Genomic DNA, 25,209 nt, shown 5'->3' on the forward strand with positions numbered 1-25,209 from the left:
CTTCTAACGTACTTAAATTTATAGAGAGTGTTAATGGGTAATTGTTAGGTTTGGGATAGCTGTATATAATAAAACGATGATGCAGCTTAAAGCACATTAACATGAACTTTTTAAATAAGGAATTTTACAGAAGATAAAGTATTTTTTCTCTAAGAGCTCTATAGTGAGATCTGAGATCTCAAAGCCAACCATCCATAAGCTGCTAGTATAAATGGAAGACCTTGATGGGGACCGTGGCCATGGACAAGATATTGTAGTGTATCCTTTCCATATGGTAGGAAATAAAACCTGTTAGAGTAAGGGCCGGCCCGTGGCTGACTCGGGAGAGTGTGGGGCTGATAACACCAAGGCCACGGGTTCGGATCCCTATATAGGGATGGCCTGTTAGCTCACTTGGGAGAGCATGGTGCTGACAGCACCAAGTCAGGGGTTAAGATCCCCTTACCTGTTAGAGTAGCTCGAAATGTAGTGCATATAAATGACTGCTCATTGGCATCATTTTCACAAATGAAAGAACCAAAAAGTAGAAGAAAGAGTAGTCTGTCACCTGTACTGTGTAGAGAATACCATTTTTGTTCTATAGGCTCCCTCCTGGTTCTGATCCCATCAGCATAAAGCATCAATTTTCCAGCACTAGATGAGAAAAGGAAAGGACCTCCTTTTGTCTTTCTCCTATGTCAGGAATTCCTGCCTCCTCCTGTCATGTGAATGTGCTGTGCTGTTTCAAATCTTAGATAACCTGTCCTCTACCCCAAGTCCTGCTGCTGCCAGCCTCTTCCTCTGCCCCTCTTCACAGTCACACTCCTTCAAAGAATTGGCAGCCCTGTGTCTTCACTGGTCATCTCTCAGGTGCCTCGTAACCTATTTCATTCAGGTTCTTGACTCCCAGCACTTAAGGAAAGTTATACTTGGCACAGTTTCAAAGCTTCCATATTGCCAAATCTAGAAGTCAGCCTTCTATTCTCATCTTAAAAGTGAATTATTAAATTATGTATATTTGGGGGTAGTGGGGAGAACAAATTGTCTTCCCCTTGAAGTTAGGGACCATCTTCTTTTTACTTTATAATTGTTGTTAATGTTCATGTTTCAGTTTTAAGACGATCATCTCCTACATTGACGAGCAGTTTGAACGGTACCTGCATGACGAAAGTGGCTTGAACAGGCGGCACATCATCGACAACAGAGTGCACTGTTGCTTTTACTTCATTTCACCTTTTGGACACGGGTGAGTAAATATTTCCCATGGAAATCTGATTTACTACATGTGTTTGCAAATTTTCCCGAAATTGCATATTTTAATATGAGAATCGAGATAATTTTGAGAGAAAAATTTTGTGTGATCTTCCTATTCTTTCCCTAAATACGTGACACTTCTAAAATTACTTTTAGACTTAAGCCCTTAGACGTTGCGTTTATGAAGGCAATACACAATAAGGTGAACATTGTGCCTGTCATTGCAAAAGCCGACACGCTCACCCTGAAGGAACGGGAGCGGCTGAAGAAAAGGGTGAGTGAGGCTGGCCGCCTGTTCTTCCCCAGGGTGGCTGCCTGAGAAGGTGGAGGGTGGGCACGCCAGCCAGCACATCAGTCTGCTCAGATGTGGGGAGGCAGGGATGCGAACTTGGTCCTGCGTTTTGGTGGTGCTTTTTCAAGGAATACCCAACAACTAGCACAAAACTTAAGAGTTATTTTTTAATATTTTGCCTTCGTAATGGTATGAAATTTCTGTTCTTTACCTTTTCCTTAGATGAAAATACCCTCAATGGGTAGAAGTTGACTAAGGCAAGGAGATTCCATAATGCATTAGGTAAATGACAGGAATATGAAAGTGGGATCTCCCCATCAAGTTATGTTATTTTACCTAAATATTTTACTGCAAACAGTCCATTTAAGGTTGTATCTTAGTAGAGTAGTCCCCTACATTTTGGTCATGAAGGTATCACACTGCAGTGGTCAGCCAGCTCATGCGTCTCTCACTTCCCAGCAGTTCCACTCCCTGATACCACTGTGGTGCCCCTGTTTCAGTGCCCTCTTCTGGGTATCTCTGTAGAGCCTCTTTGTTAACTCTCTGCTATGTATATTTTTAAAAATTCTTTACCCTTGGGCCGAGCCTGTGGCGCACTCGGTAGAGTGCGGCGCTGGGAGCGCCGCGACGCTCCCGCCGCGGGTTCGGATCCTATATAGGAATGACCGGTGCACTCACTGGCTGAGTGCCTGTCACGAAAAACCAACAACAACAACAACAACAACAAAAAACAAAAACAAAAACAAAAAAAAAAATTCTTTACCCTTTACTGATTATGTGCTCGTTAAGCAAGTCCAAACAGTTTACATATGCTAAACTCAGAATGTAAGAGTTTCTTTAATTAGCCACAGAGACAACAACTGTTAACAGTTAAGTATATGTCCTTCCAGAATATAGTCATATTTATGTTTTTATTTTTACTGAATGGGATCATATTGTGATACTATTCTGCCACTTGATTTTCAATTTTAAAATGTGTTTTCCTTTTTTTATTTTTTAAGGTAACCGGTAAGGGGATCTTAACCCTTGCCTTGGTGTTGTCAGCACCACACTGTCCCAAGTGAGCTAACCAGCCATCCCTATATAGGGATCCGAACCTGTGGCCTTGGTGTTATCAGCACCACACTCTCCCGAGTGAGCCGCCAGCTGGCCCTTAAAAATGTATTTTCTAAGCCTCGTGCGTAGCTCTACCGTAATTCTCATTGGATGTGCAGCATTCCTATGTGAATATATTCTAATTTGTGTGACCAATTCCCTGTTGATGGACACTTGGCTTATTTTTTGTTTTGCTCTGGCACCTTTTTATCTGACCAAATTTCTTGTTACTTTGCCTTTGCTCTTCCTCAGACGAGATATGTTTCTACCTCGGGACCTTTTTGCTAGTATTGCCCAATGCCTGGAAAGTTCCTCCCCCAGCTATCTGCATGGGTAACTCCCTCAAATCGCCCTTGATCACTAAGTCCAACCTTGACTATGTGATTTTATCTCCCCCACACACATGCGCGCGCGCGCGCGCGCACACACACACACACACACACACACTTTTTCTCTTTCTCTCTCTGCTTGTAGCACTCCCCAACGCACCACACGAAGTATTTCTTCAGTGTGTTTCTTGGCTACTCTTCACCTCTTGCCCCCTGAGATCAGGAATCTTTGCTTTGTTCACCTGAGTTCAGAATAGTACTTGGCACAAAGTAGGAACTCAGTAATGTTTGTTGAAAAATTACTGTAATGAACATTGGTACACATCCATCTTCTCACAGTTGTATAAGTCAGATGAATTCTTAAAAAAGAAATCAAGGCACTTTAAAATTTTTGAAAGATGGCTAAATTTCCCCCAAAATAAGTTTGTAATAATTCACATTCCCAAAGCATGCTTTTCTCTTCACACCATGAAACTGTCCTGGATATGTTACCAATTTTTATAAAGTGTTTCCTATCTAAGAAATTGTATCTCATTTAAACTTGATTTTCCTTGATTACCGGTACAAGTGTCTGTCCTGGTGTTTGATGCCTGTTGGTGTGTCTGTCCTATTAGGTTGTGGGGCCTTGGCTCTCTTTTCATTCCTTTTTTATTGACTTATAGATACTCTATATTTTTAGACATTGACTGTCATATTGCAAATGACTTCTACTTTGACTTTTGCATTTTCACAGTTTTTTTGGTGTCTTTTGTCATAGAGTTTTTAAGTTGTATGTAGTCATACTTGTCAGTCTTTTCCTTTATTGTCTCAAGCATCTGCCAATTCTTTAGGAAATATTTGGGCCCTTGGAAGAGCCCCTGAAAGCTTAGATATTTTTGTGCTTGACAATAAGTATCTGAGCAATTTCCACTTGAGGGAACCTCACCTCTTCTACACCATTACATTGAGTTTTATTGAGCTAGAGGAAGGGAGTGCTAGGGTTAGTGTCCTGTAATATTATCATTCAGCTTCTCCTTTACCCTTCCAAGTATCTTTTTTCTTTATGTGAACTATGTGTGCTAACACGCCTCCTCTTTTCCCCACTAATGAGCTCTTATCCTCCCAACTTTCCTCTCTTTAAATGGCCTTACAATTCTTGTGATTGTAAGGCTGAGGAATGTGTAATTATTTTTGATTTATCGATTTCTTACCTCTTTCCTCCATTTTAAATAGTCTGCTTATGAAATACTTCTCTAATATTTTCTCCTCTACAGTATAAGCCCTGTCTTTATGAGGCCAGCATAGGCCAAAAGATGGGTCAGCAGGGATGAATAACAGACCAAGAAAGGGACCAGGAGAGGAGGACAGGTCTGCAAGTTCATGCTTACTGCCCAGTTTCTCCCAAGGACATGAAGTTCCTTCCATTTATTTGGGAGTAATGACCTGTGGAAAGACTGAAGGTCAGGTTGCAAAGTAAAGGATGTGCGGAGAAGGGCCTTTTCTGCAGTCCTGAATTAGTGTAGACAGTATGTTAAGACCAAGATCTTTGATCACATGAGGCCTAAAATGTCACATTAAGGATTTGCATCTTTATAACCAAAGAGCAAATCTGGTGCAGGGTTTGAGGTGGGGTCTCCTGCTCACTTTGCTTTTGTCCTCTCTTTCCTTGATGGCCCTGGTCCCAAGCAGAACTCCAGCCTGCCTGGCTCCTGTTAGGGAGTCCAGCATGTAGTGAGCATGTGGGGGCCGTGTTTTCAATTGGTTGACTAATGAATGACTGCTTATTTCAACTCCAGCCAAGTTTTTCCTCCCTGTTAGACCCCCAGCACTCTACTTACTGCTTGATTGATAGGTTAGAGTGTGAGATTTCACTGCTGCCTCTTTGGTGCCTGTTGAATAAAATCCAGAACCCCAGGTCCCTAGCCTGAGGTTCAGGGACCTCTCCATTTGGTAAATCCAGTTTTTGTTCTCTTATCTAGCTAGATGTCTTAGTTTCCAGCCTTCTGAATTTCTTGTAATTCGCAAAACATACCATGCATCCTCCCCTCTGTGCCTTTGGCAAAGTTTTTTTTCTGCCTGGGATTCCTCTCTAGAGACTACTTCTGCCTGTAACATCTCTGTGCTTCTCCTCTGGCACTTGTCCTTCTTAAGGTGATGATGATGTGATTTCTATTTTAGCTCTTGAGCTGGGTCTGTCATTAGTCTTCCTACTGCTTTGTACATCGAAGGTGGTGGTATATTATTCCTAATATTATTACTGTTCTGGACAGAGGATCCCTCAGAATTCAAGTGTAAAAACATTTTTAGCAGTTTATAAAATCATTCGAAAATAGCTTTGTTGTTAATTTGATTCTTTATTGACATTAGGATGATTCTGATGTATTTCTAATATGATGAGTTAGACTTGGCTAAAATAATATGCAGTTTCCTAAAACTGATCCTGGTTTTGTCATCCTTTCAGATTCTGGATGAAATTGAAGAACATAACATCAAAATCTATCACTTACCTGATGCAGAATCAGATGAAGATGAAGATTTTAAAGAGCAGACTAGACTTCTCAAGGTAAGAACTGGCTCCAAGTACACAAAGTAAATAACTCTTGTTTCCTGTTGTCTATGCACTTAAAACAGGAGAGTTGGCAAAGGGTCAAATCCTGGAAGGCTTGACCTCTAAGAGCTTGTCTGGGTAGGTGCAATTATGACAGTATTTTACTTTAAATATTTTTGGACATAGCTATTACCTCTCAGAATTTTTATTGCAGGCTGTTTTCATACAGTTTGTCCCATGTGTGAAACATGATACTTCCAAGTAGAATGTTGTATACCCTTAGCTTTCCAGTTAAACATTGTAGTAAAAACAGCTGTATGCCAAATCTGTGCTTGTATTCTTATGTTTGCAGTGAATATTGGGTTCCCTTTGCGGAGCCTGTCTACCCCCATGTGTCTCTTCCTAGGCCAGTATCCCGTTCTCTGTGGTTGGCTCCAATCAGTTGATTGAAGCCAAAGGCAAGAAGGTCAGAGGCCGCCTCTACCCGTGGGGAGTTGTGGAGGTGGAGAACCCAGAACACAATGACTTTCTGAAGCTGAGAACAATGCTCATGTAAGCTGTCCGTTTGGTGTATTCTCTCTGGCAGAGCTGGTCATGGAGAATAGTGCCTTCAGATGTGGGGGTGTACGTGTGGCTTCAAAGGCATTTGTTGCCAGTGGCTTCATTGTGCATGTGCAGTGCCTTCTCACAGTGCTGAAGTGGCCCTGGTGCTGCCACAGCTTGGTGCTAAGGACTCTGGCCTGGGGGCTGTCTGTAACACTGCTGAACTAAACTCTTTCTCCTATGGCCTGTAGCTTAGTACCTCTGCTTCCTGCCCTCTAAGATCTCAGATCTCTGATGCTGATAGGAGACTAGACCTAAGCTGGTCTGAGGGATCCCCTAGTTCTTGTGAGGAGACGGTTAGGCTCCTGTAGGGCACTGACCAGCTGCTCCGATCCAGCCGACATCCTGAGGCGCTCTCACTGGGTGGCCCCAGTTAGTCTTGAGAGTCTTGCCTCTACTTTTAGTAACTGTAAGACTACAAAAACAGTTTTCTCCTTTAAAAGTAAATTTCATGTATAGTAACATATGTGAATTGCTGTTCTTCCTGAATAAAGAGGCTAAAAGAAAGAATATTGCTTAAAATATAATACTTCTTTAATCAGAAGAATTCAAAGAATGACCAATCTAGATAAATTTTTTGGTTAGCAGAAAATTGCTATATATGCCACATGTCTCAGTTTAGCAATTTTGAGTGAATTGAAATCAGTAGATGTTACCATCCAAGCTGTCTCTAATGTAATTAATCGTTGTGTGATAAGTTAAAGTGCACTTGGCCTCTCCAGTGCAGAGTCCTTGGCTGTCCTGATCCCTGTCATCCACTGGGGTGTGGTGGCTGAAGACAGGTGCAGTGACTCCCACTTTAGTGTCAGCTGTGTTTTTCAGAATAAGGGAAAGTGAGCCGCCCCTTTGCCATCCCTGGACCCTGAGTAAACAAGAATGCATCATAGTGTTCTCATTCTTGAGTGCTTCAGTATTTGAGAAAGCTAGGTAAAAAAGCCATGAATGTTTCCTAACACGAATAGAAGTTTCAAACTTCTGTTTCTGTTGGATCCAGAACATTCGTACTTCTCTTTATGGTCTTCTCCATAGCTTACGCAAGTTAACTTTTTCTGATTTTAAGCTTAACAAGTGAATACTTGAATTACATGTTTTCCATAAGTTATTTTAGAAAAGCGTGTTCTATGTCAGACAGTTTTACCTAAAAACCTTCTATAATTTCTTTGTGTATGTGACTCCCTCCAGTGGCGGTGGCCTTATACAGGGACTGACCATGCCTGTGGCAGAGTTCTAGGAGAAAGGAATCAATCCAGACCTGTTGAGTGTGTCTGTATGTTGTTTATTGTGATATCAAGGGAGAGCTACACCTCACAAGATGTTTCCAACGCTATATTCCCTTATCCTGAAATTCCAGCATCTTTGTGTACAGTTTCACAAGTAATTAGCAGGATGGTGTTACTGGTGTTTTTTCATGTACTTGATTAGTTGTTTTTTCCCATGAGAATGGTGTATACGTGTAACCATTTTGGTGTGTTTCTTTTCTTCTTCAGTACCCACATGCAGGATCTCCAGGAGGTGACTCAAGACCTTCACTATGAAAACTTCCGTTCTGAGAGGCTCAAGAGAGGTGGCAGGTCATTACACTGTTCCCCCTCCTCTGTATTGTGTCACCCCAAGTCACATTGTTCCCCCTCCTCTATGTGTCCAGCTTAGCCTTCTTGACCACTAAGCAGCGTGGTTTGATTTTTTGCTAAAAAGTTATTACAAGAGAGTTGCTGCCAATTTAATCAAATCTTGCTCTTTTTTTTTTTAAGCCTTTTAAAGAAAAGATAGATTTAATAATGTACACATAAAGAACGCTTTAGATGGAAAGGCCAGAGGGTTCTACGTCGAGCACTTCTTCAGAAGTGCCACTGTCTATAAATGAGGACAGACTCATTTGCACTGAGAAGTTGCAGTGTCCTAGTTGAGGGCGAGCGTCTGAGCGTCCTTGGTCATCAGATCAACAGCTGCACTCCTGCACTCTCGTGTGGCCACCCTCAGTCACCTTTTCTTTTTTTTGCCATACTAATATGTTTTTACATGACATCTGTATTTTGTGACCTCATTTGTATCTGATAAAATCACCTCTCTCCTTAGATTAGAGTTTAATCAACAGAGAAGTGATATACATCATTCATTAAAAGTTTTCTCTGCTGTATTTCATGAAAATAACCACATTGTAGTAATTTGATGGATTTGTACATACACATGAGATACACATTAAAGTCTAATTTATTGTTACTAATTTGGCAACTGGACATTAAGAAAGGTTTTGAGGCAGCAAGAAAATTTAGCTCTGAGGAAGCCAAGCAGACTGGCCCCAAATCAGCACTCTTTAAAAGAGATTGGTCTTCAGGTGTGCTGAGGGGGCTTTACCTACACCCTTGTTCAACAGGGCTCCATTCACCTGTTCAGATCCTGCTCCTCATTTAAGTATAATGATTATATCTGTGTTCATGAGGAATAACTTATCTCAAACAGAGTATTCCTCAGGTAATAACTACTATTCTTTTAGTAGGTAAAGATGAGACTGTCACCACCCCAGCTTAGAGTAAGAAAAATCTCTTGAGTTTCCCATTTCATGTTGTTTGTCCTTTTTCCATCATTCTGTTTTTCTCTAATTCATCATGTCTTTAAATTAGGAAAATGATAAATATGTGTAATTTAAAACAGACATGTTCCTCAGAATTCTAAAGTAGAATTTTTCTTTGGATATCTGTCATCAGAAATAACCAACTATGTTTGTTGCAATATTGTACTTTCTTTCAACTCTTAGGAAAGTGGAGAATGAAGACATGAATAAAGACCAGATATTGCTGGAAAAGGAAGCTGAAGTAAGTAGAACAATACTGTTCTTATGACTAAAATGTTTAGTTTACATCCAAAAATATTATTTTATAATTAGCTTATTATAGACTTCCTTAATATTTCGGGAAGGAATATATTACATATAACTAATCTATTTTATTTTTGTATATACGCCTATACATAATAATGTACATGTATATATACATAATACACATAATGCTTTATAAATACATATATCTTACTTAATCTTCAATGCAATTTAGCTAAAATACTTGGAAACAGAATTTAGTAACATAAATGTTACTTTTGGTAGTATTCAAAAATCAGTTTCCCTATACATAGACAATAACCAATTGCAAAATATAATGAAATTTTTGCAACGATTAACAAAAATTTGAGAAGAAATATGTAGGACTTATATGGGGGAGAAATTAGAAAATTTAGCTGAAAACTTTTTTTTTTAATATTTTTAAAGATTGTAATAGACATCTAACTTTGTAAATAGGAAGACTCAGTGCAGGGATCACAGTTCTCTCTAAATTTAATGCAATCCAAAAAATCCCAACAGAGTTATGTGTGTTTGTGAGTTTTCTCTTTTAGGGAAAAGATTGGTGAATTGGTAAAATAATTCTAATGCTTGTTTTGAAGAATAAGCATGGTAAACACAGGAAGCTCTGCAAAAAGTGGACGAATGAGAAGAGACTTGCTTTACTGGTTACAAAAACATTAGAGAACAATGGTGCTCCAAAGTGTTTGGTATAAGCCTGATTGGTTGGGTTGATCAAGTACACATGTAGAAATAGATCAGAAATATGGAAACATACTCTGTGGTAAAGGTGTCATGAAAATCTTTTACAGTTGTGGAGCACAAACATTACTCTGTAAATAATAAGATTATAAAGGGCCAGCCTTTTGGAAACAAAAAGAAAGCTCACTTCTTTGGCCAAATTAATTCAATATGGATCAAATATTTAAATGTTAAAAACATACCACAAAGTGACCTAAGAAAATTTGGGTAAATATTCTGTAAGAAATACCTGGAGGCCTTTCTGAACACATACAAACCATAATGATAAAAGCTGATGAGGATAAGATGGATCAGCATTCACTGCGTTCACAGCTTGAACCTTACCCTCGCTCCCCTTCACTTCACATTCCCACTGGGTATCATCAGGCTCTTTCCTGCCTTTTAGGTTAAAAGGTATCTCATATTGTCTTGTCTTTCTTTAATTATTGCTTCTGTTTACTGATAATTTCTCTTTTTTTAGCAGCTGGTTGGTATGGGGATCATGATCCCATGACTTTGGGGTTATAAGGCTGTGCTCTAACTAGCTGAGCTAACCAACCAGCCGATAATTTCTATTTCTTATTTGAAGTGGATATTCTTATCATTTACTTGGTTTTCTATTGAGTTGTTAGTTCTTTCATCAATTTATAAGAATTCCTAGTATACTAACTCTTTGTCATGTTTTGGGAAAGCATAGAAGTTAAAATTTTAGGAATCAGAACACGCATAAAGTTCAGACAACAAATGTAAAAACCAATAATGTATATAATGTGTGCTTTGTTCATAGCTCCGCCGTATGCAGGAGATGATTGCAAGGATGCAGGCACAGATGCAGATGCAGATGCAGGGCGGGGACGGTGACAGTGGTGCTCTTGGGCACCATGTGTAAGGTAATGCACCCATGTTAGTAAATCAGACGCAGGCCCCAGTGTCCGTTAGCCTGGAAAAGAGGCAGTTGTTAGGAACGGATCTCATTGTCATCTCAACTTGAATATAGTGACAGGCTCCTCCTTTTTAAGTCTTATTAATGTTTTGCATTTTTGAATCTCTGTCATTAACTGCATCACAAGCCTTGAAGGAGAAGGGATTACTCCTAAAAATCAGAAGCCACTTCTCCTTGCCACCTACTGTTTAGTAAAGATTTTCACATTTTCTAAGTTTACAAATACGAGTAACATTTGATGAAAAATTGAAATATTTTTATTAGTCATACAACTGGAAATTTGTTACCGTTGAAGACTTCTCTTCGAAGAGAATAAAAAGACATGTTATTATAACAGTTTATGCAGATCAAAAATAAAGATGCCACGAAGGGAGAGAATTATGCCAGGTAGATAAGGGTTATCTTGATGGAGACTGCTGACTTCCAGCTCCTTGAGACAGCTCTGCTGCGATCAAGAGTAATTAGTGAATCCCGGATGTCGGTCCTGGTGTATACTGGGCTCCCTGCTTGAAAGGAATCTGCAGACAAAAGGGAATCGGGACTAGAAAAAAGCAAATGTCCACTACTCTGTATCCTGTGCAGCGGCAGGCACTCTGAGCTGTCCAGGTGGCTACTCCCACCACCTCCCAGAGGAAAGGAGTGAAAGGTAACGTCAGATAAAGAGACCTAAAAGTCCAAGGAGAGAGCAGTCATATGGAACGGGGGTGTAGGCAAATAGCCTCATGCAAGAGATAGGATCGGGACTTGAAAGAATAAGCATGGGAAACACAGGAGTCTGCAAAAAGTGACAGAGATCTGGGGAGGAAAAGGTGGAAATCAGGTAGAAGGTCTCTACCGCAGTTTAGGGACTTCATATGATATATATATAAACAAAAAAATACACATGTACAGTTTAATAAGCTAGTGTGGAGGGAACATCTGTGTAGGCCCCGCCTGGATCCAAGCTGTCTGCTTTATTTTTATCATCACATTGAAACTTCAGAGCAGCCCTGAGGGTGTGTGCAGAGATCACACTTCACCAGTGAGGAAACTGATGCTGCTCCAAGAGGTTAGAGTTGTTTGCCTGTGGTCGTATAACTGGTGACAGAGCCTCCTGACTGCAGGCTGATTCTGTGTAACTGGGTTTGGTACTGACCGGGGGAAACGGTGCGTTGGAAAGAAACGAGGACTCCTCAGAGGTGGGGTTCATTTGACACAGGAGTGATAGATTTTTGCTCATTTTCTCTGATCTTGCTGCTTTTCTTTTTAAACTTTATGGACTTACAAAAACTTTACTTCAGATACATAAAATTAGTTTTTATCTCTGTTTACATTCCTGTTTTGCAGTTCTTCTAATTTCTAAGAGCCTCATAAATGGCATTTTGATTTAATTTTGTGTTCATGTAAACCCAAACTTTTGCTCAATTTATGCCCTTTGTTATGCAGAAAACGAATTCTGTTAATGATCAAAGTAGCAAACATTGTATCCACTACTGTTTTGTTTTGTTTTTCCAGAAAATACTTTCCTGGATTAAAAAAAAAGAAAACATTCCGGATGAGTAATACAGCTGCGTGTTTTCATGAGACTGTTGGAAGGGTGCCCATATACATTTTACAGTACCTGTGCCTGAAAATTTAATTTTTTAAAATACTTTTGATGTTTTTTTTGTATGAAGTACTTTTAACTTTTGTATTTCATTACTATGTCACGCTTTATATTTTGCAAGGTAAACTTTCATTTTCACTTTATTTCTTCTTAACTAACCACTAATGTGAGAATTGATTTCCAAGAATCAGTTAGCATGTATAGTTAATACTGAATTGATTTGGTTTAGCTGGCCTAACTGACTAATCGTTGGTGAGCACTCTTGATTAATATCTAGACCATTCAGACTTTACCCATGATGTTCCTGAGTGGTAGAGACATGTACCTAGAGATACAGGAAGATGTGCTGACTTGACACAGGGCCATTTACTTACCAAGTCACATCATGGGGAGACTCTTAAGGTGCTTGCTTTTTGTATTTGCACAACACCTAAAAGCAGTTTTGCTGCTGTAATTCAATACTGTTAATTCATCTGCACATTTATCTGTTAGCCAAATAAAATAATAGATCTAACGAGATAGATGTTTATATTTAAATAGCTTTTTTTAAACAAGCTTTTAGGGGTGAATTTTAAGAAGTCTCTGGATGCTGATGTTAGGTCATTTTTAAAACCACTATGCAGAGAACTCACCACAAGCAACTTTTTGTAGTGTTCTTCACTAATACTGACTATACCATGCTACAGAGAACAGTAAAGTAGCTATGAGCTCCAGTTTTATATTGCTGCCAAGATTCTTAACTACACATTGAGAGTCAGTAAACTATTTTTATTCAGATAAATTAGAGAATAATTTTTTCAGGAAAATTATCAACTGACCTGTTCAGACACCAACCTTTTTATGTTTTATACTGCACTTTAATAATGTATTTTCTATAACTGCAAGTGTAGAACTTCAGCAGTGGAAATTGGGGTCATTTGGTCGGCATGCCCCTGAACCCAAACTTGTCATTGGGCAGTGTTCCCGCCCTAAGATTTCAGCCCCAGGAAGCCCAAATGCCTACCAGGTTTTCCTGAGTTGGGTTTCCTTTAACTGCTCCTTTTTTGAATGGTTTTCTGATTAGAGAAAAATAGCAGTGATCATTTTTTTATGTTCAGACTGTCTCATCAAGTTTCAGCAATTGTCATTCTTTCATTTTGTGTAATGTAAATTTTTCCATGTGTTGTATAAGAATGAAAGACATTTCAGATCTAGAAGAATTTCAGGTATATAAGAATGAAAGACATTTCAGCATAGGCTGGTTGACAGGTGCCCAGGGCCGAAGCAGCACCTGGTCTGTTTTCTGCACTATGGCCTTGGGCCTCACCTTTCTTGCTCTTTCCTCCTGTGTCTCCCTGTGGTAGACTCTCTGTGGTAGATCATTTTTTTGATCGTTTTTACTAATATTGGGAAATTTGACCCCAGAAAGTGGCAGATGAAAGGTGGTAACAGTTTTGGAGGGAATAGGTGCTGGTTCAGTATTTTGGTTTTACTGTAACAGAAGTTGAGATGGAAAAAATGCTTAATCATACGATGAGACAGGGTTTTTTGTTTTGGCCAGAAAAAAAAATAAAATGAGTTGGTCAGCAAGTATTACTTATGAAGGTGTGCTATAGAAAATAACCCGTTGTTCTTGCTGATGTTGCCCCTTGACTGTTGCGTAATTGTGAATGGCCAAAAGCTGTATGTTTAGGCTCATTGTATGAAGTTTTTATCAAGAAAAAGTGTTCCATGACTTTAGAGTACATCCATGCAGAGTCAGTTCTTTGTATTGTTTTGACATTTGTTAACTTTGCTAGAAAAAGCTATAAAAAAGAAAGCATTGCAAGTGGTCAGTGTAAGTCCTGTGTATTTTTGAGAAAAAGTACTTAGGGGAGCTGCCACCTAATAGTGGTTATGCAGGATGGGAGGCCTACGCTGTTACACTCCTAAATCCCCTTTTGTTTTGCAGTGTGTTTTTGCTAATAGATAATTACACTTTTACTAAGAGATAACGTCTACCTATAAAAATGTATTTTGAAAACACTTATTTTACACAGCATTTTTTTTTTTATCCATTTAAGCTAACCTTTTATCAATAAAGCACTGTTGTTTAGATTTTAAAAGAGTAGTTCTCATTATTGGGTCTTTACAAGGGAAAGGTGTGAGGTCTTTTGGGGAAGATTCAAAGCCCTGACAAAATTTCTGTATAAAATCAGAAAGAATTATTTGTATCAAAAGTATCAGTACCGAAAAACTTTGTATTGGAGATCCCAGACAAAAGAAAGCTATAAAGATTATTTACAGGTGATGAGATCATCTACTTAGCAAATACAAGAGCATGTGGTAAAAATTAGCACTAATGAGGGTTCAGTGACAGCTACTTACTAATGTAAAGGGAAAAGAAAGATCTCATTCACAGTAGCAACAACTACTGAATACCTGGAAATATAAATGAATGACTGAAATATGTCTAAGAAGAAATTTCTAATACTCTAAATTTGAGTTAGGAAAGCTCTACAGTTTTATTAAATGTTTAAAAACCTGAACTTAAAGTTTAACCTGGGTGGCCGGATGCCTCCACCCAAAGGCCTCTGGCCCTCTTGCTCTCCACTGGACTGACCATTCCAGAACCATCTGGGCCCCTTTCTTTCCTCCTTGGTTCCACGTTTCCTGAGCCTACTACTTAGACCCCTGGGTAGTGAAGCTTCCACTGTCTGTAGTTGGTTCGCTCGTAGCCCCCTACATGCCTCTCCCTCCTTTTCCCGCGCCTCCTCTCTGGACTGCCTGCCTCATTAGGTCACAGGCATATGTCCTGCAGCCTTCATGGGTCACCACCCACCTCTCTGACCAGGCTCTCCGCTGCAGTCTCCACGCGCCTGCTGGGGGAACCAGTCCTGGGCGCAACTCCAGGGTCTGTTCTGTGCAGCGAGGACATTCCACTGGGTTCTGATGGGGTGGTCGCTGGGAGCCGGTTAGAGGAAAAGGCCGGGGCGGTGGGGGATGTGGTAGGGGGCGGGGAGGGGAGAGGTTGCAGCCTCCGCTGGCCGTAGGGTGCAGGGTGGCCCCGCAGGGCTGAGCCTGGTCTCGGTGTGCCCGCATGGCTTCCTCTTTGGGCCCACACTCTTCCCGCTTCAGCTTTTGGGAAACGAAGGGTCGGTCTTCGCTCCGGAGGCCGGAGCACCGTAAGAGGAGTCCTCTTAAGGAAGTGCCGAGTCGCTCCTGCATTAATTCACCCCCTTGACAGCTGCTCGGGACCGCGGATGCCACGGCATGGCTGGGAGGGCACGTTTGCCCGGGTCTTGAAAGACGCGTAGGAATTCAATGAACCCTCGACGGAAAAGGGAACTGTGCGGCTGCGCGTCGTGGGCCTGGAAAGCCCGGGTTATCTGGTGTCACATTTCCATTCCCGGGTGTGGGTCCCGAGGCCAGAGGGGGATCGCGAAGGCTGCAGGGGCGCCGGGCAGGATCGCGGGATTTCCCTGCGGCTCCTCGCCCCAAGTTCTCAGGCCACGGTTGAGGTAGCTCTAGGAGGAGTGCAATGGGTAGGGGGTCAGAAGGAGGCAAAGAAAGCGCATTCAGGGAGCGCTCCAGCTGGGACTGCGCTGGGCCCAGTTAGCCGAGCCCCGGCCAGGACAGGCCCCGCCCCGCGAGTCCCCCACCCCGACGAGCCGAGCCCCGCCCAGGACAGGCCCCGCCCGGCGAGTCCCCACCCCCTGGTGAGCCGAGGCCCCGCCCAGTAAGTCTCCCTGGAGAGCCGAGGCCCGGCTTGGGATCGAGCCCTCCTTTCGTGCTGACGCCCCGCCCAGCGAGCCGAAACTCTGCACGGATTTGCAGACAACTTCGTCTGTCTCCTCTCGCCCCGCCCCTTCTCTGTCCGCTTACCAATCAGATCTCGTGTGCTGCTCTTCCAGGCCGCGGACCAGGGAGGGGGGAGGCGCTGCCCCAGTTCCCCCAAGCCAATCGACGGAGCGTCCGCCGGCGGTCCAGGGAGGGGCGCGCGGGGGCGGGAGAGGCCGGCGGGCAGTCAGGAGCCGACTGCGCGGGCGCGGGACGAGGAGTCCGTTGCTGGCCGAGCGCGGACAGGCCTGGGCCGGGCGGGTGAGGACGAGGCGGGCGCGGGCTGTAGGCGGCGTGGGCGCGCGAGGTCGGGCTGGACCTCTCCAAGCGGGGTGGTGGTGAGGGCCGAGGCCCGAGGCCCGAGGCCCGTGGGGGTGGGGGGCGGGCGCTGAGGCCGCGGCCGGTCGGAGCGCTGAGGCCGGCGTCCAGGAGAGGAGGTCCACGCCGGGGCTCCGAAGGCCTTCGCAAGGCGGCGGGATCTCCTAGCGGGTCCCTGTTCGAGGAGCGCTCGTCTGTGGGAGCCAGCCTCGCGGAGGCCGGCGGGGGCCAGAGGACCAGGGAGTGTCCCTCGTGGACGCCCGGGGGTGCCCCGCCGGCGGAGGCCCGTGCGGAGCAGAGCGGCGGCCTTGGGAAGCTCTGTCAGGAGCCACAGGTGGGAGCCCGAGGGCGCGTGGCCACTCCCTGTTTGCCCTTCTCAGCCTTTCCTTCAGTTGCATCTCAGAAGTGGAAAGCAAATGTTACCTGTTAATGTTGCTACGCCATTATGGCCTAGAAATATGCCTAAGCTAGTGGGAAGCCTACTAAGGGAAAACCGTGAAAATTGGGGACCTCTGCTCACTCTTCATGTGCCAGTAACACCTGTGAAAAACAGAAGTTAAAACATGGCATCGTTGAAGGAAGTATCAGTACACAGTAAAGGATGGAAAGATTTTAAGCCCAGGGCTAAATCTGTAAAGGGTGGCTTTTCTCTCTAGGTTTGCTTTCTTTCCCTGAGGTAGTTTTGGCTGCACCACTGTGGAGTTGTGTGATAACCATCGGGTGGCATTGGGTTAGAGTGCTGGTCTTGTGTAGACTGTATTAGAACAGGAGACACAATTTTCTCACTGCCCGAGAGATGGGAGAGGAGTTCGAGGTAAGAAGGCGTGGAGGAACGTGTACCTACCTGTAGGCCAAATGTAATTTTACTTTTCTGTATCTGCTGCTTTTTGAAAAGTTTTTGCGAGTTCCTGGATATCAGAAGACATTTCATGCCGTTATTCTTTTCTCCTGAAATCTTCAAAGGCAGCATGGCCAGGTTGCACAGCCCCACTTGAAAGCAGGGGAATGGGAGACTCAGCCAAGTGGAATGACTGGTTTAGAATTACACCTGCGGGTATTCACAAAGCCATTCATCCGCCCATACTTCTCTTTGCCCTGGCTTTATTGTGGATTCTCGTTATGTGGTTCATTACCAGTGAGCTAGATGCTGATGGCGCAGTTAGTTTCCTGAACTGTGGAAGTTTGCTGGCTCACTTACATACAGTACTATCAGCTTTTAGTAGACTTACGGGTTTCTTCTGTGCTAATTCCTGTCCCAACAGGGAAGTTGATATAAGGAGTATTCACTTATTTCTGCCTCAGGTTCCTTATCCATAAGGTGATCTAAAATTCACCTACCTCAAGGGTTGTTGTGAGAACCAAGAGTCAATAAAAAAACTGGTAGCAAGATGCCTCACACACAGTAAGTGCTTAATAAATGTTAGCCATTACTATTATCAGGCGGAAGAACAATCTGCGTAGACAATAGAACTAGCCAACCCTGGATTTTTACAAAAAACAGTTGACAGAGAGTTAGGCAATAATTAAGCAGAGTTACCCTGCTTGGAAGGAAGGATATGAACTAGATTGCCAAAGCAAAGATTAATGCAAGGGTAATTCCATGCGAGCCTGTTTAAATCCGTTTCACCCCAGGAATTGTGTTCTCTCCTTTCTTTCCAAACACCTGTGTTTCTTGTCCTGTCCACAACCCTTCAGTGTTCAGACAGTGACACATTTTTCTTACTGCTGCTCACCCCTTCAGTCTCGTTTGGGTCTATCCTTCACCCACTTGCATATCTGCTCACCAGCTTCCCCTTCTACTCGGTGTGTCATGAGCTTCATGCACACAGCATAGTGCTAGGTGTGCAGGCAAAACCCCTTTGTAAAGTTGGGTGCTGAGCTGAGGTGACTCCAGTTATGTTCTCCAAAATTGGGATCTGTGGGGTCATTTGACAATAGAGTATTTGTTGACACAGGTGTTTTACCTTGGCAGCAGGAAGATGAAAAGTTGAGAAGCCCCCAAAACTTAATATGATAAAGCCCAGTGTTTGGTGGTTTTCTAGGGAATGTTTTTGCTGGTGATGATTTTGTAAATTGATCTAATCTTTTTGGAGAGCAACTAGCAGTATGTGATAAACATTTTGATTTTGGAATCCCACTTTTGAAAACAATATGATAAGCAAACCTCATTGTGTTGGTATAGTAGAGTATGCTACAGCCAGTAAACATGCTTTGGCAAGACTGTTTCTGTCCTGACCTTTAAGCAGAATTTGAACCATTTTGATCCATGGACATATGCTTTAAATATGCCTTAACTGAATAGGCAAAATGGTGTGTACACAGCAATTATAGTGTTGTAAAATTATGTGAGGAAATGGACTGGATCAGCAGGGAGGTTGCAGTGATGTTTTATTTTACAGTCATGGGATTATTTTTCCCTAGAATGGTGTTTCAGTTGATAGCCATTTTAAAATTCAAAAGCAGGGCTGGCTGGTTAGCTCAGTTGGTTAGAGCACAGTGTTGATAACAGCAAAGTCAAGGGTTTGGATCCCCATACTGGCCAACCACCAAAAAAAAAAAAAAAGTTTCAAAAGCAAAAGGCACTATAATGTTGTAGGATGATAAATGATGCATCTCGCTTCATCCCACCTCTTCCCTCCCCAGCCCATCCTCCTGATTGCTTACCGAGATAAAAATCTGGTCGTGTCCCATCCCAGCTACAAAACCTGTTTTAAGTATGGGATTCCATCCAGTTGGTCCACCAGAGCCCTCACAGCCTGGCCTCAGGCGCCTCCCTAGGTTCCCTTGGGTGTCTCAGGGCCCAGCCACACTCAGCCTTTCATCCTTTCTCAGATCCCCCTGCAGGGTCTGCACAGCCCCTCCTGTGCACGCATTGTGTGCCCTTTGTCCACCTGGTCCCCCGCCCCCCGTGAGGCCCAGCTCTGACATCGTGCCTGGGAAGCCACTCCAGGTCAGTCAGTGCCCCTTCCTGGGTGTTTCTTCTTACTTTCTGCTCTCTCTGTCACCACGGTGGGTGGGTGGCACTGGTTGCCTACTCGATTGTCTCCTTTCCTAGGGTAAACTCTTCTATCTGTGTGTGCCCTGTGCACGCCAGGGAATCAAGGGAGGCTGCTTGCAGAGCGGAGTGACTGCTAGCAAATTATTCACCTTTCTGAGCTTGCGTTCTTGATCTGCAAAACAGGGATGATGACAATTGCACAAAGTGGTTGTGAAGATGAAATAAGGGAATGTACATGAAGGGCTTGGTGTCGGCCTCCTGGCAGTGGTGGTCGCCCAGGACTCCGTAGCTGCTGCAGTGTGTACCAGGATGTTCTTGAGGCCTTGTCTTCCTGGTGAGGTCTCCTGCCTCCCTCTCACCACTTGCGAGATTTCTCTCTGCTGCCCTTGCTTTACTCTCTCCCCAGCACTTACCACCATTTCACAACTGCTTTCTTTGTATTTGCCCGCTTTAGTGGAGGGGACTTTTCTCTCTGATAAACTCCTACAGCAGGGGTGGATGCCAGGTGTTATGAGGCCTGAAGGGTATACAGTTGGGGGAAGGGAATCGTTAAGAAAAGAATACAAACTTAAAATAAAAATTAATTTAGAAAGTATATTTATTTAGAATAAGAAAAAGTAAGTTACAGATTTGAAAAAGCTGGCCAATAATACAAATATAAGTAAATCAAGAAAGATGACATATTTGGTAATTACCAGACATACCTATATAATACTTTTTTCTTTGGCTATGCACTTTTTAATTGCCTTTTCATGTGACAGTGAGAGTAGAAAGCAGTGATTCCTTTAGCATAGTTGATAAGTTTTTATTATTGCTAAGGGTGCATGAAACATGCAGTTTCACATATGGACATATTTGTTGTTTCTGGTACTCCTATAGGTTTGTGTCCCAGAAAAGCAGGAGTTCTGATAAATTCTATTTTGCACAATTCCATTAAAACACACACAGCCATCTAAGGCACATTTATAATTGTACTGCTATGTTATTGTTTTTCTGACAGGTGATGACTTCTTTTTTGAAGTCTTTTTTGAGAACTAAACTTTCTGCTTACAGTTTAACATGTCCAATGATAAATTTCCCACAGACAAGCATCTGGCTCCCAATATTTCAAACCCTGTTTCTTTTCCACTGCTCATGCACTTCAGACCCATTCACATTGCCACAGGACACCCGGCCTTGTACTTCTGTTTCATAAACCCCTGGCTAGTGGCACAGTAGGTGATAGCAGTACTCTTAGAAGCCACATCTACATTGAGATGGCTGGTGATCACTTAAGTGTACACAGAAGTGACTGCCAACAGCATAAGTATGTCTACAACTCAGTGTGCCTTAGTTCGGTCCCAAAAATGCCAACAGCCCCTCCCTAAGCTACCTGACATGAAGGGGAAGAGGGACAGAGGCAAAGTTGAAGTGGAAAGAGGCAGCAGTTGTCATTGATTGCAATTAGGATATTTTTTGGTATATTTAACCAAAGTGTATGACCATAGGGACTCTTTGCTTAGGGCCAGTCCCAGGGCCTTGAAGGAACTGGTATAAGTGAGAGACCCAGAAACCTGAGCCAGACTAGCTTTAAGTCAAGCTGCTTTTAGGGGGGGTGTGGGGGGGTGGGGGTGCTAAGTGCATCTTCCAGTGGCTAGTGGAAATGTGTTTGAGAAAGAGGAGATGATTTTAGAAATTGTTTAAATTACAAGGCTTTATTAAATCCTTTGTCCCCTTTATGTATGTTTAAAATCTCAGCTGCTTCAGTAGTAGTTAATAAAATGTAATGTTGGGAAACAAGTAACTATCTGAACAAGAAATAAATCCGAGAGAATGCTTAAAAATATTAACTTTTATTTTAATTGCACTATTTTAGAAAGAAGAGCAAATACAGCTCTCGGAGAGACAGAGCAGTTAGTATTGCTTTCTCTTAGAAGGTAAGCAGTGGTGTACTATAGGTGGCCCCTATCAGTAAAGACTTTTAAAGCAGGTAGTACTTCTGCACAAGTCTGCAGAGAAACCCTCTGATTTCAAGGGTAATATACTCATCACTGTAAGCAATTTGAAAAATGCACAAAATTGGAAGGAAGGAGAGAATCAACCCTCTTCCCTCTCCCAGTGATAACCACCGTGAACATGCTATAAAGTGCACAGGTGTGGAGCTCTGGTTCCAGGAGCTTGGAGGAAGCACACACCACCCTGCTCCTCCCACTGGTGCCACTGAACCACCCTGACACACGCATGGAGCAGCTGTCGAGGACTCTGTCATGTAAATGGTAACAGGTGGATGGGAGATAAAGGCCAGAATGTGAAGTACCACTGCGCAAGCAGTGAGCTTCCTGTCTTCCCTCCTGCATCCTCTAGCCTATACTCAAGCTGTTCAAAACCCAGAGGTGGGCACCATCTATGAACAGGGAGAGCTACAGAGAAGTCTTCTCGTTTGGGTTCCAGGAGAGAGAGAGTGGGAGAAAGCCACCATTTTTTCTCTTCTCTTCTCTCTCCTCTCTAGTCAGTTCTGCAGTAGCAGGAGCCTGTGGACACCTAAAGCTCTGAGGGGTGAGGGAAACCCCAGTTGCTTTTTTTCCTCTCTTCAGTCCCAGGCACAGCACAGTCACAAAGAAAGTGCATGACAGAGCGGGATAATTAAAGCCCTGGGTTTCTGGCTGGAGGACTGGAAAGGGGGGGCAACTGGAAATTATACCAAGGAGATTAGAGAGAGAGAGGAGCACTGGAAAGTGTCCCCATGAAGTTGTTGATGAACTTATCGCCTGAACACATGCATGGGTCTCATCTGGAATAGTTTGCCAAAGACTTTGAGAACTCAACCAAGGGTTAGATTACCACCTGGGAGCCAGGCTGTCCATGGGGTGAGTGGGGCACACTCAGGACATTGCTGAGGAACACCACAGAGGCTCTGTAGGTGGAAGTGACACTGAGACCACATTCCACAGAAGGCTGGCCGGGGCTTGAGACCTGAACCCAGCCAGACCAGTGCCTGCTCAATACAAATACCAACGTTCTCAACAGGATGTAAACAAGACCCAAAGTTTCTTAACAGCACAATATTAAAGATGTCCAGGATACAATCTAAAATTACTCAGCATATGAAGAACCAGGAATATGCCAATTCATGTGAGAAAAGACAGAGGCTAAAGCAAAGTTGATGCAGGTGTTGGAATTATCTGAGAAAGACTTTGTGATAAGCACAATTTTGGCCTCTGTGATCTTTATCTCCTAGTATTCATCCTGGGAATGTTATGGTACATAGCAAAAGCACTTTGCAGGTGTCGTGAAGGGTACTAATGAGCTAACCTTGAGATAGGTTGGCCTTCATTGTCCAGGTGGGCCTCACGAAATTATGTGAGCCCTTAGAAGTGGAGATCTTTCTCCAGCTAGTAGCAGAAGGAGAAGACGGAGACTAGAAGCATGAGAAGTTTTCAGTATACCACTACTGGTTCAGAAGATGAAAGGGACCATGAGCCAACGAAGGCAAGTGGCCTCTAGAAACTGAGAAGGGCCAACCGCTGATGGCCAGCAAGGACTAGGGACCTCAGTCTGTATGCACGCAGAACCGAATGAGCCTAGAAGTGCATTCTCCCTGCCTCCAGAGGATCCAGATAAGACCCCAGGCCAGCTGACACCTTCACTTAGGCCTTGTTAGATGCTAAGCAGAGAACTCTGGAGAGCCACACTGCTCCTAAACTTCCAACCCACAGAAACTGAGATGATAAAAGGCTGTTATTTTATTTAAGCTGCTAAATTTGTGGTAATTTGTTAAGGCTACAATAACAAACTAAAACACACTTTAAAGCAGCTATTATTAAAACATTCCAAGAAGTAAAGCTACTCAGAACACATAGAAATACAGAATGTCTTGGCAAGAAAATAGAAGATATAAAGAAACAAAGGGGATTTTAGTGAAAAATACAATAACAAATAAAATGGAGGTGGATGTGTAATTCTTTAAATCAAAGTTTTTGTTTTTTAATCTCGAAGAATTTGCTCTATGGTCTATTGGACTGGGCCACGATGCTGGATGCTGGTCTCACCCTCCACAAGTCGGGTGTGTGGCCCTCAGCAAGCAGCTTTGTTCTCTGGGTTGTGGTTTCCCATGCAAAGTGGTAGATGGGCATTTCATAAAGCAGGAGCCCCTCCATCTCTCAGCTATTCCAAGGGTCCTTTGAGTCCTTATGTACATCAAAAATTGTTGCTAAAATTTTTTAATTTATTATGGAAATTTGTAAACATTCACAAAAGTAAATACTATATCAAAGCCTATGTGTCCAGCCTCAATAACACATGGGCAGGTTTTTTTTTTTTTTCCTGTACCCCCCTTCACTGATCCCCAATTCATTGGATTATTTTAAAGTAAATTCTAGACATTATTCCATTGTATCCATAAATACTTTGGTGTGTATTGCTAAGAGATAGGAACTTCTTTCCACTTCATAGACCTACAATACCACTAAAATACCTAGAAAATGCTTCTTATTATCATCTAATATCGAGTTAGCACTTCAGTGTCCTTGATTGTCCTGTAAGTACTTGATTCGGGACTCAAATAAGGTTCACACAGCATTTGGTAAGTAACGTCTTTTAACAGTTTCTGTTCCCTCATCACCACCCCCTTTTTGGCGTTTTTTGAAAAAACAACGTTTATCCTGTAGAATGTGCCACATTCTGGACTTCTTTGTCGTCCTCTTGTTCCTTAGGGTATGTCACCAGTGATGTATAATGAAGTTACAGGGTTTTAAACTCTAGTGATGTAATTCTCTTTATAGTTTAGGTGCCCTCTTGATACACAGGACCATTTATTTCATTTTGTTCGCATTTTTAGGGCTTTTCTGAAATACTGATTTAATTTTGCTCTCTAATTATGTGAGAACGTTATGAAGTTCCTATGTCAAAACTGCCGAACACATCAACTTGGAAGAACAGCATTCAGCTCTGTCTTCTCTGCCTTTCCCCTCCACCCCCATTGGTAACCATTTCCATTAGCTTTGGGTTTGTCTCTCCATTACTGTTTTTATGACTGTAAACAAACAGGAGCTCATGTGCAATAGCCAGAGCGTGCCTGGCTCTGCTTTTATTCACTCTTGTACCAAGGCAGCACACAGAGATCTTCCTGCCTTTGTCTGTGAAGGTTGTGATGTTAAATTGGGCAGCTTTATACCCTCCCCCCACCAAAAGTGTTAAGTCAGTTATCCAGATTAATTTCAGCCCTTAAAACTTTTATTTTTCAGTTTACAGAATCTTGTTTAACATAGACTCAGAAGACCTGTAGTAGAGGGTCTAAAATACCCACTAGAGGAAATAAATATATCTGTTTAGAGTTCAGGGGGAAAAAAAACTAGGGAGTGAAAGTAAAATTGTAAGGTTTGCAAATATTGGTAATGCTCAAAGAAATCTCTTTGGACCAGTAGTCTGTATTTATATACTGCGGAGATGAAAATTCGCCTGAAAGCGATCTTCCTTCTCTTGCAAACATTTAGCCACTGTTGCATATACTGAGGTAGGAAGCTGTGATAGCATGATTTTATGAGGTTTATTTAATTTTTGGCTACTAAATACTATGGTTAGAATCAAGAACACATCTCCTTTCAGTTTATTTTCACATTGAGCTGCTTTATCACAGAATCATGGATTCTTGGAGTTGAAAAAGATTTGATTAACCCCTCCCTGCCCCTACCATTTTCCAGATGAAAAAGCTGGGGCTGGGAGTTGTGGAGTGACTGAATTTATTAATAGCAGAGTTGGAATTGGAACCCAGGTACGCTGGCTCCGGGTTTTCACCACCCTGGGCTGCTCTGCTTACTTCCTCATTCCCTACTGGTGCCTGCCTTTATTTGGCCTTTTTCTAGTTACAGCTTGGTAGACACCCTTCTGTGTTGGTAAGATGCCCATCCAACACCAAAGGTTCTTCAGTCGATGACAG

The 25,209-nt window shown here is 42.7% G+C and overlaps 3 protein-coding genes across 10 annotated transcripts in view; 2 read left to right on the forward strand and 1 right to left on the reverse strand.

Annotated features, from left to right (window-relative positions):
• The window catches only part of SEPTIN2 (septin 2), a 33,622-nt gene extending 19,382 nt beyond the window's left edge, over positions 1-14,240 (forward strand). For all 3 annotated transcript variants that reach the window (XM_063091495.1, XM_063091486.1, XM_063091501.1), the window contains exons 6-13: positions 1,091-1,225; positions 1,390-1,507; positions 5,390-5,491; positions 5,883-6,028; positions 7,567-7,650; positions 8,835-8,892; positions 10,441-10,543; positions 12,091-14,240. In XM_063091495.1, the coding sequence (XP_062947565.1) occupies positions 1,091-1,225; positions 1,390-1,507; positions 5,390-5,491; positions 5,883-6,028; positions 7,567-7,650; positions 8,835-8,892; positions 10,441-10,542 (745 nt within the window). In that variant the 3' untranslated portion in view covers position 10,543; positions 12,091-14,240. The remainder of the gene's footprint in view (positions 1-1,090; positions 1,226-1,389; positions 1,508-5,389; positions 5,492-5,882; positions 6,029-7,566; positions 7,651-8,834; positions 8,893-10,440; positions 10,544-12,090) is intronic.
• Positions 14,241-15,534: 1,294 nt separating this feature from the next.
• Positions 15,535-17,228, reverse strand: LOC134370124 (uncharacterized). The gene is made up of 3 exons (XM_063087119.1): positions 17,142-17,228; positions 16,100-16,615; positions 15,535-15,666 (listed from the first exon to the last, which is right to left on the reverse strand). Exons 1-3 carry the CDS (start codon positions 17,226-17,228, stop codon positions 15,535-15,537), a joined length of 735 nt encoding a protein of 244 aa, XP_062943189.1.
• The window catches only part of FARP2 (FERM, ARH/RhoGEF and pleckstrin domain protein 2), a 122,521-nt gene continuing 113,484 nt past the window's right edge, over positions 16,173-25,209 (forward strand). For 5 of the 6 annotated variants that reach the window (XM_063095603.1, XM_063095619.1, XM_063095625.1 and 2 more), the window contains exon 1: positions 16,376-16,631. The gene's annotated coding sequence lies outside the window, so the exon portion shown is untranslated. Of the gene's footprint in view, positions 16,241-16,375; positions 16,632-25,209 lie in introns of those variants that run through there. The other variant, XM_063095608.1, reaches the window with a different exon arrangement.

Source organism: Cynocephalus volans, chromosome 1 (genome assembly GCF_027409185.1).
Source record: "Cynocephalus volans isolate mCynVol1 chromosome 1, mCynVol1.pri, whole genome shotgun sequence".
In the NCBI taxonomy this organism is placed as follows: domain Eukaryota; kingdom Metazoa; phylum Chordata; class Mammalia; order Dermoptera; family Cynocephalidae; genus Cynocephalus; species Cynocephalus volans.

Coding starts and splice junctions, on each gene's coding strand:
- LOC134370124 (XM_063087119.1), bottom strand. CDS start 17,228: ATGAAATGTCTTCTGATATCCAGGAACTCGCAAAAACTTTTCAAAAAG. Junction 16,616..17,141: donor AAATTACATTTGGCCTACAG/GTAGGTACACGT, acceptor GGCTCCTGACAG/AGCTTCCCAAGGCCGCCGCT. Junction 15,667..16,099: donor GGCGGACGCTCCGTCGATTG/GCTTGGGGGAAC, acceptor CACTCCTCCTAG/AGCTACCTCAACCGTGGCCT.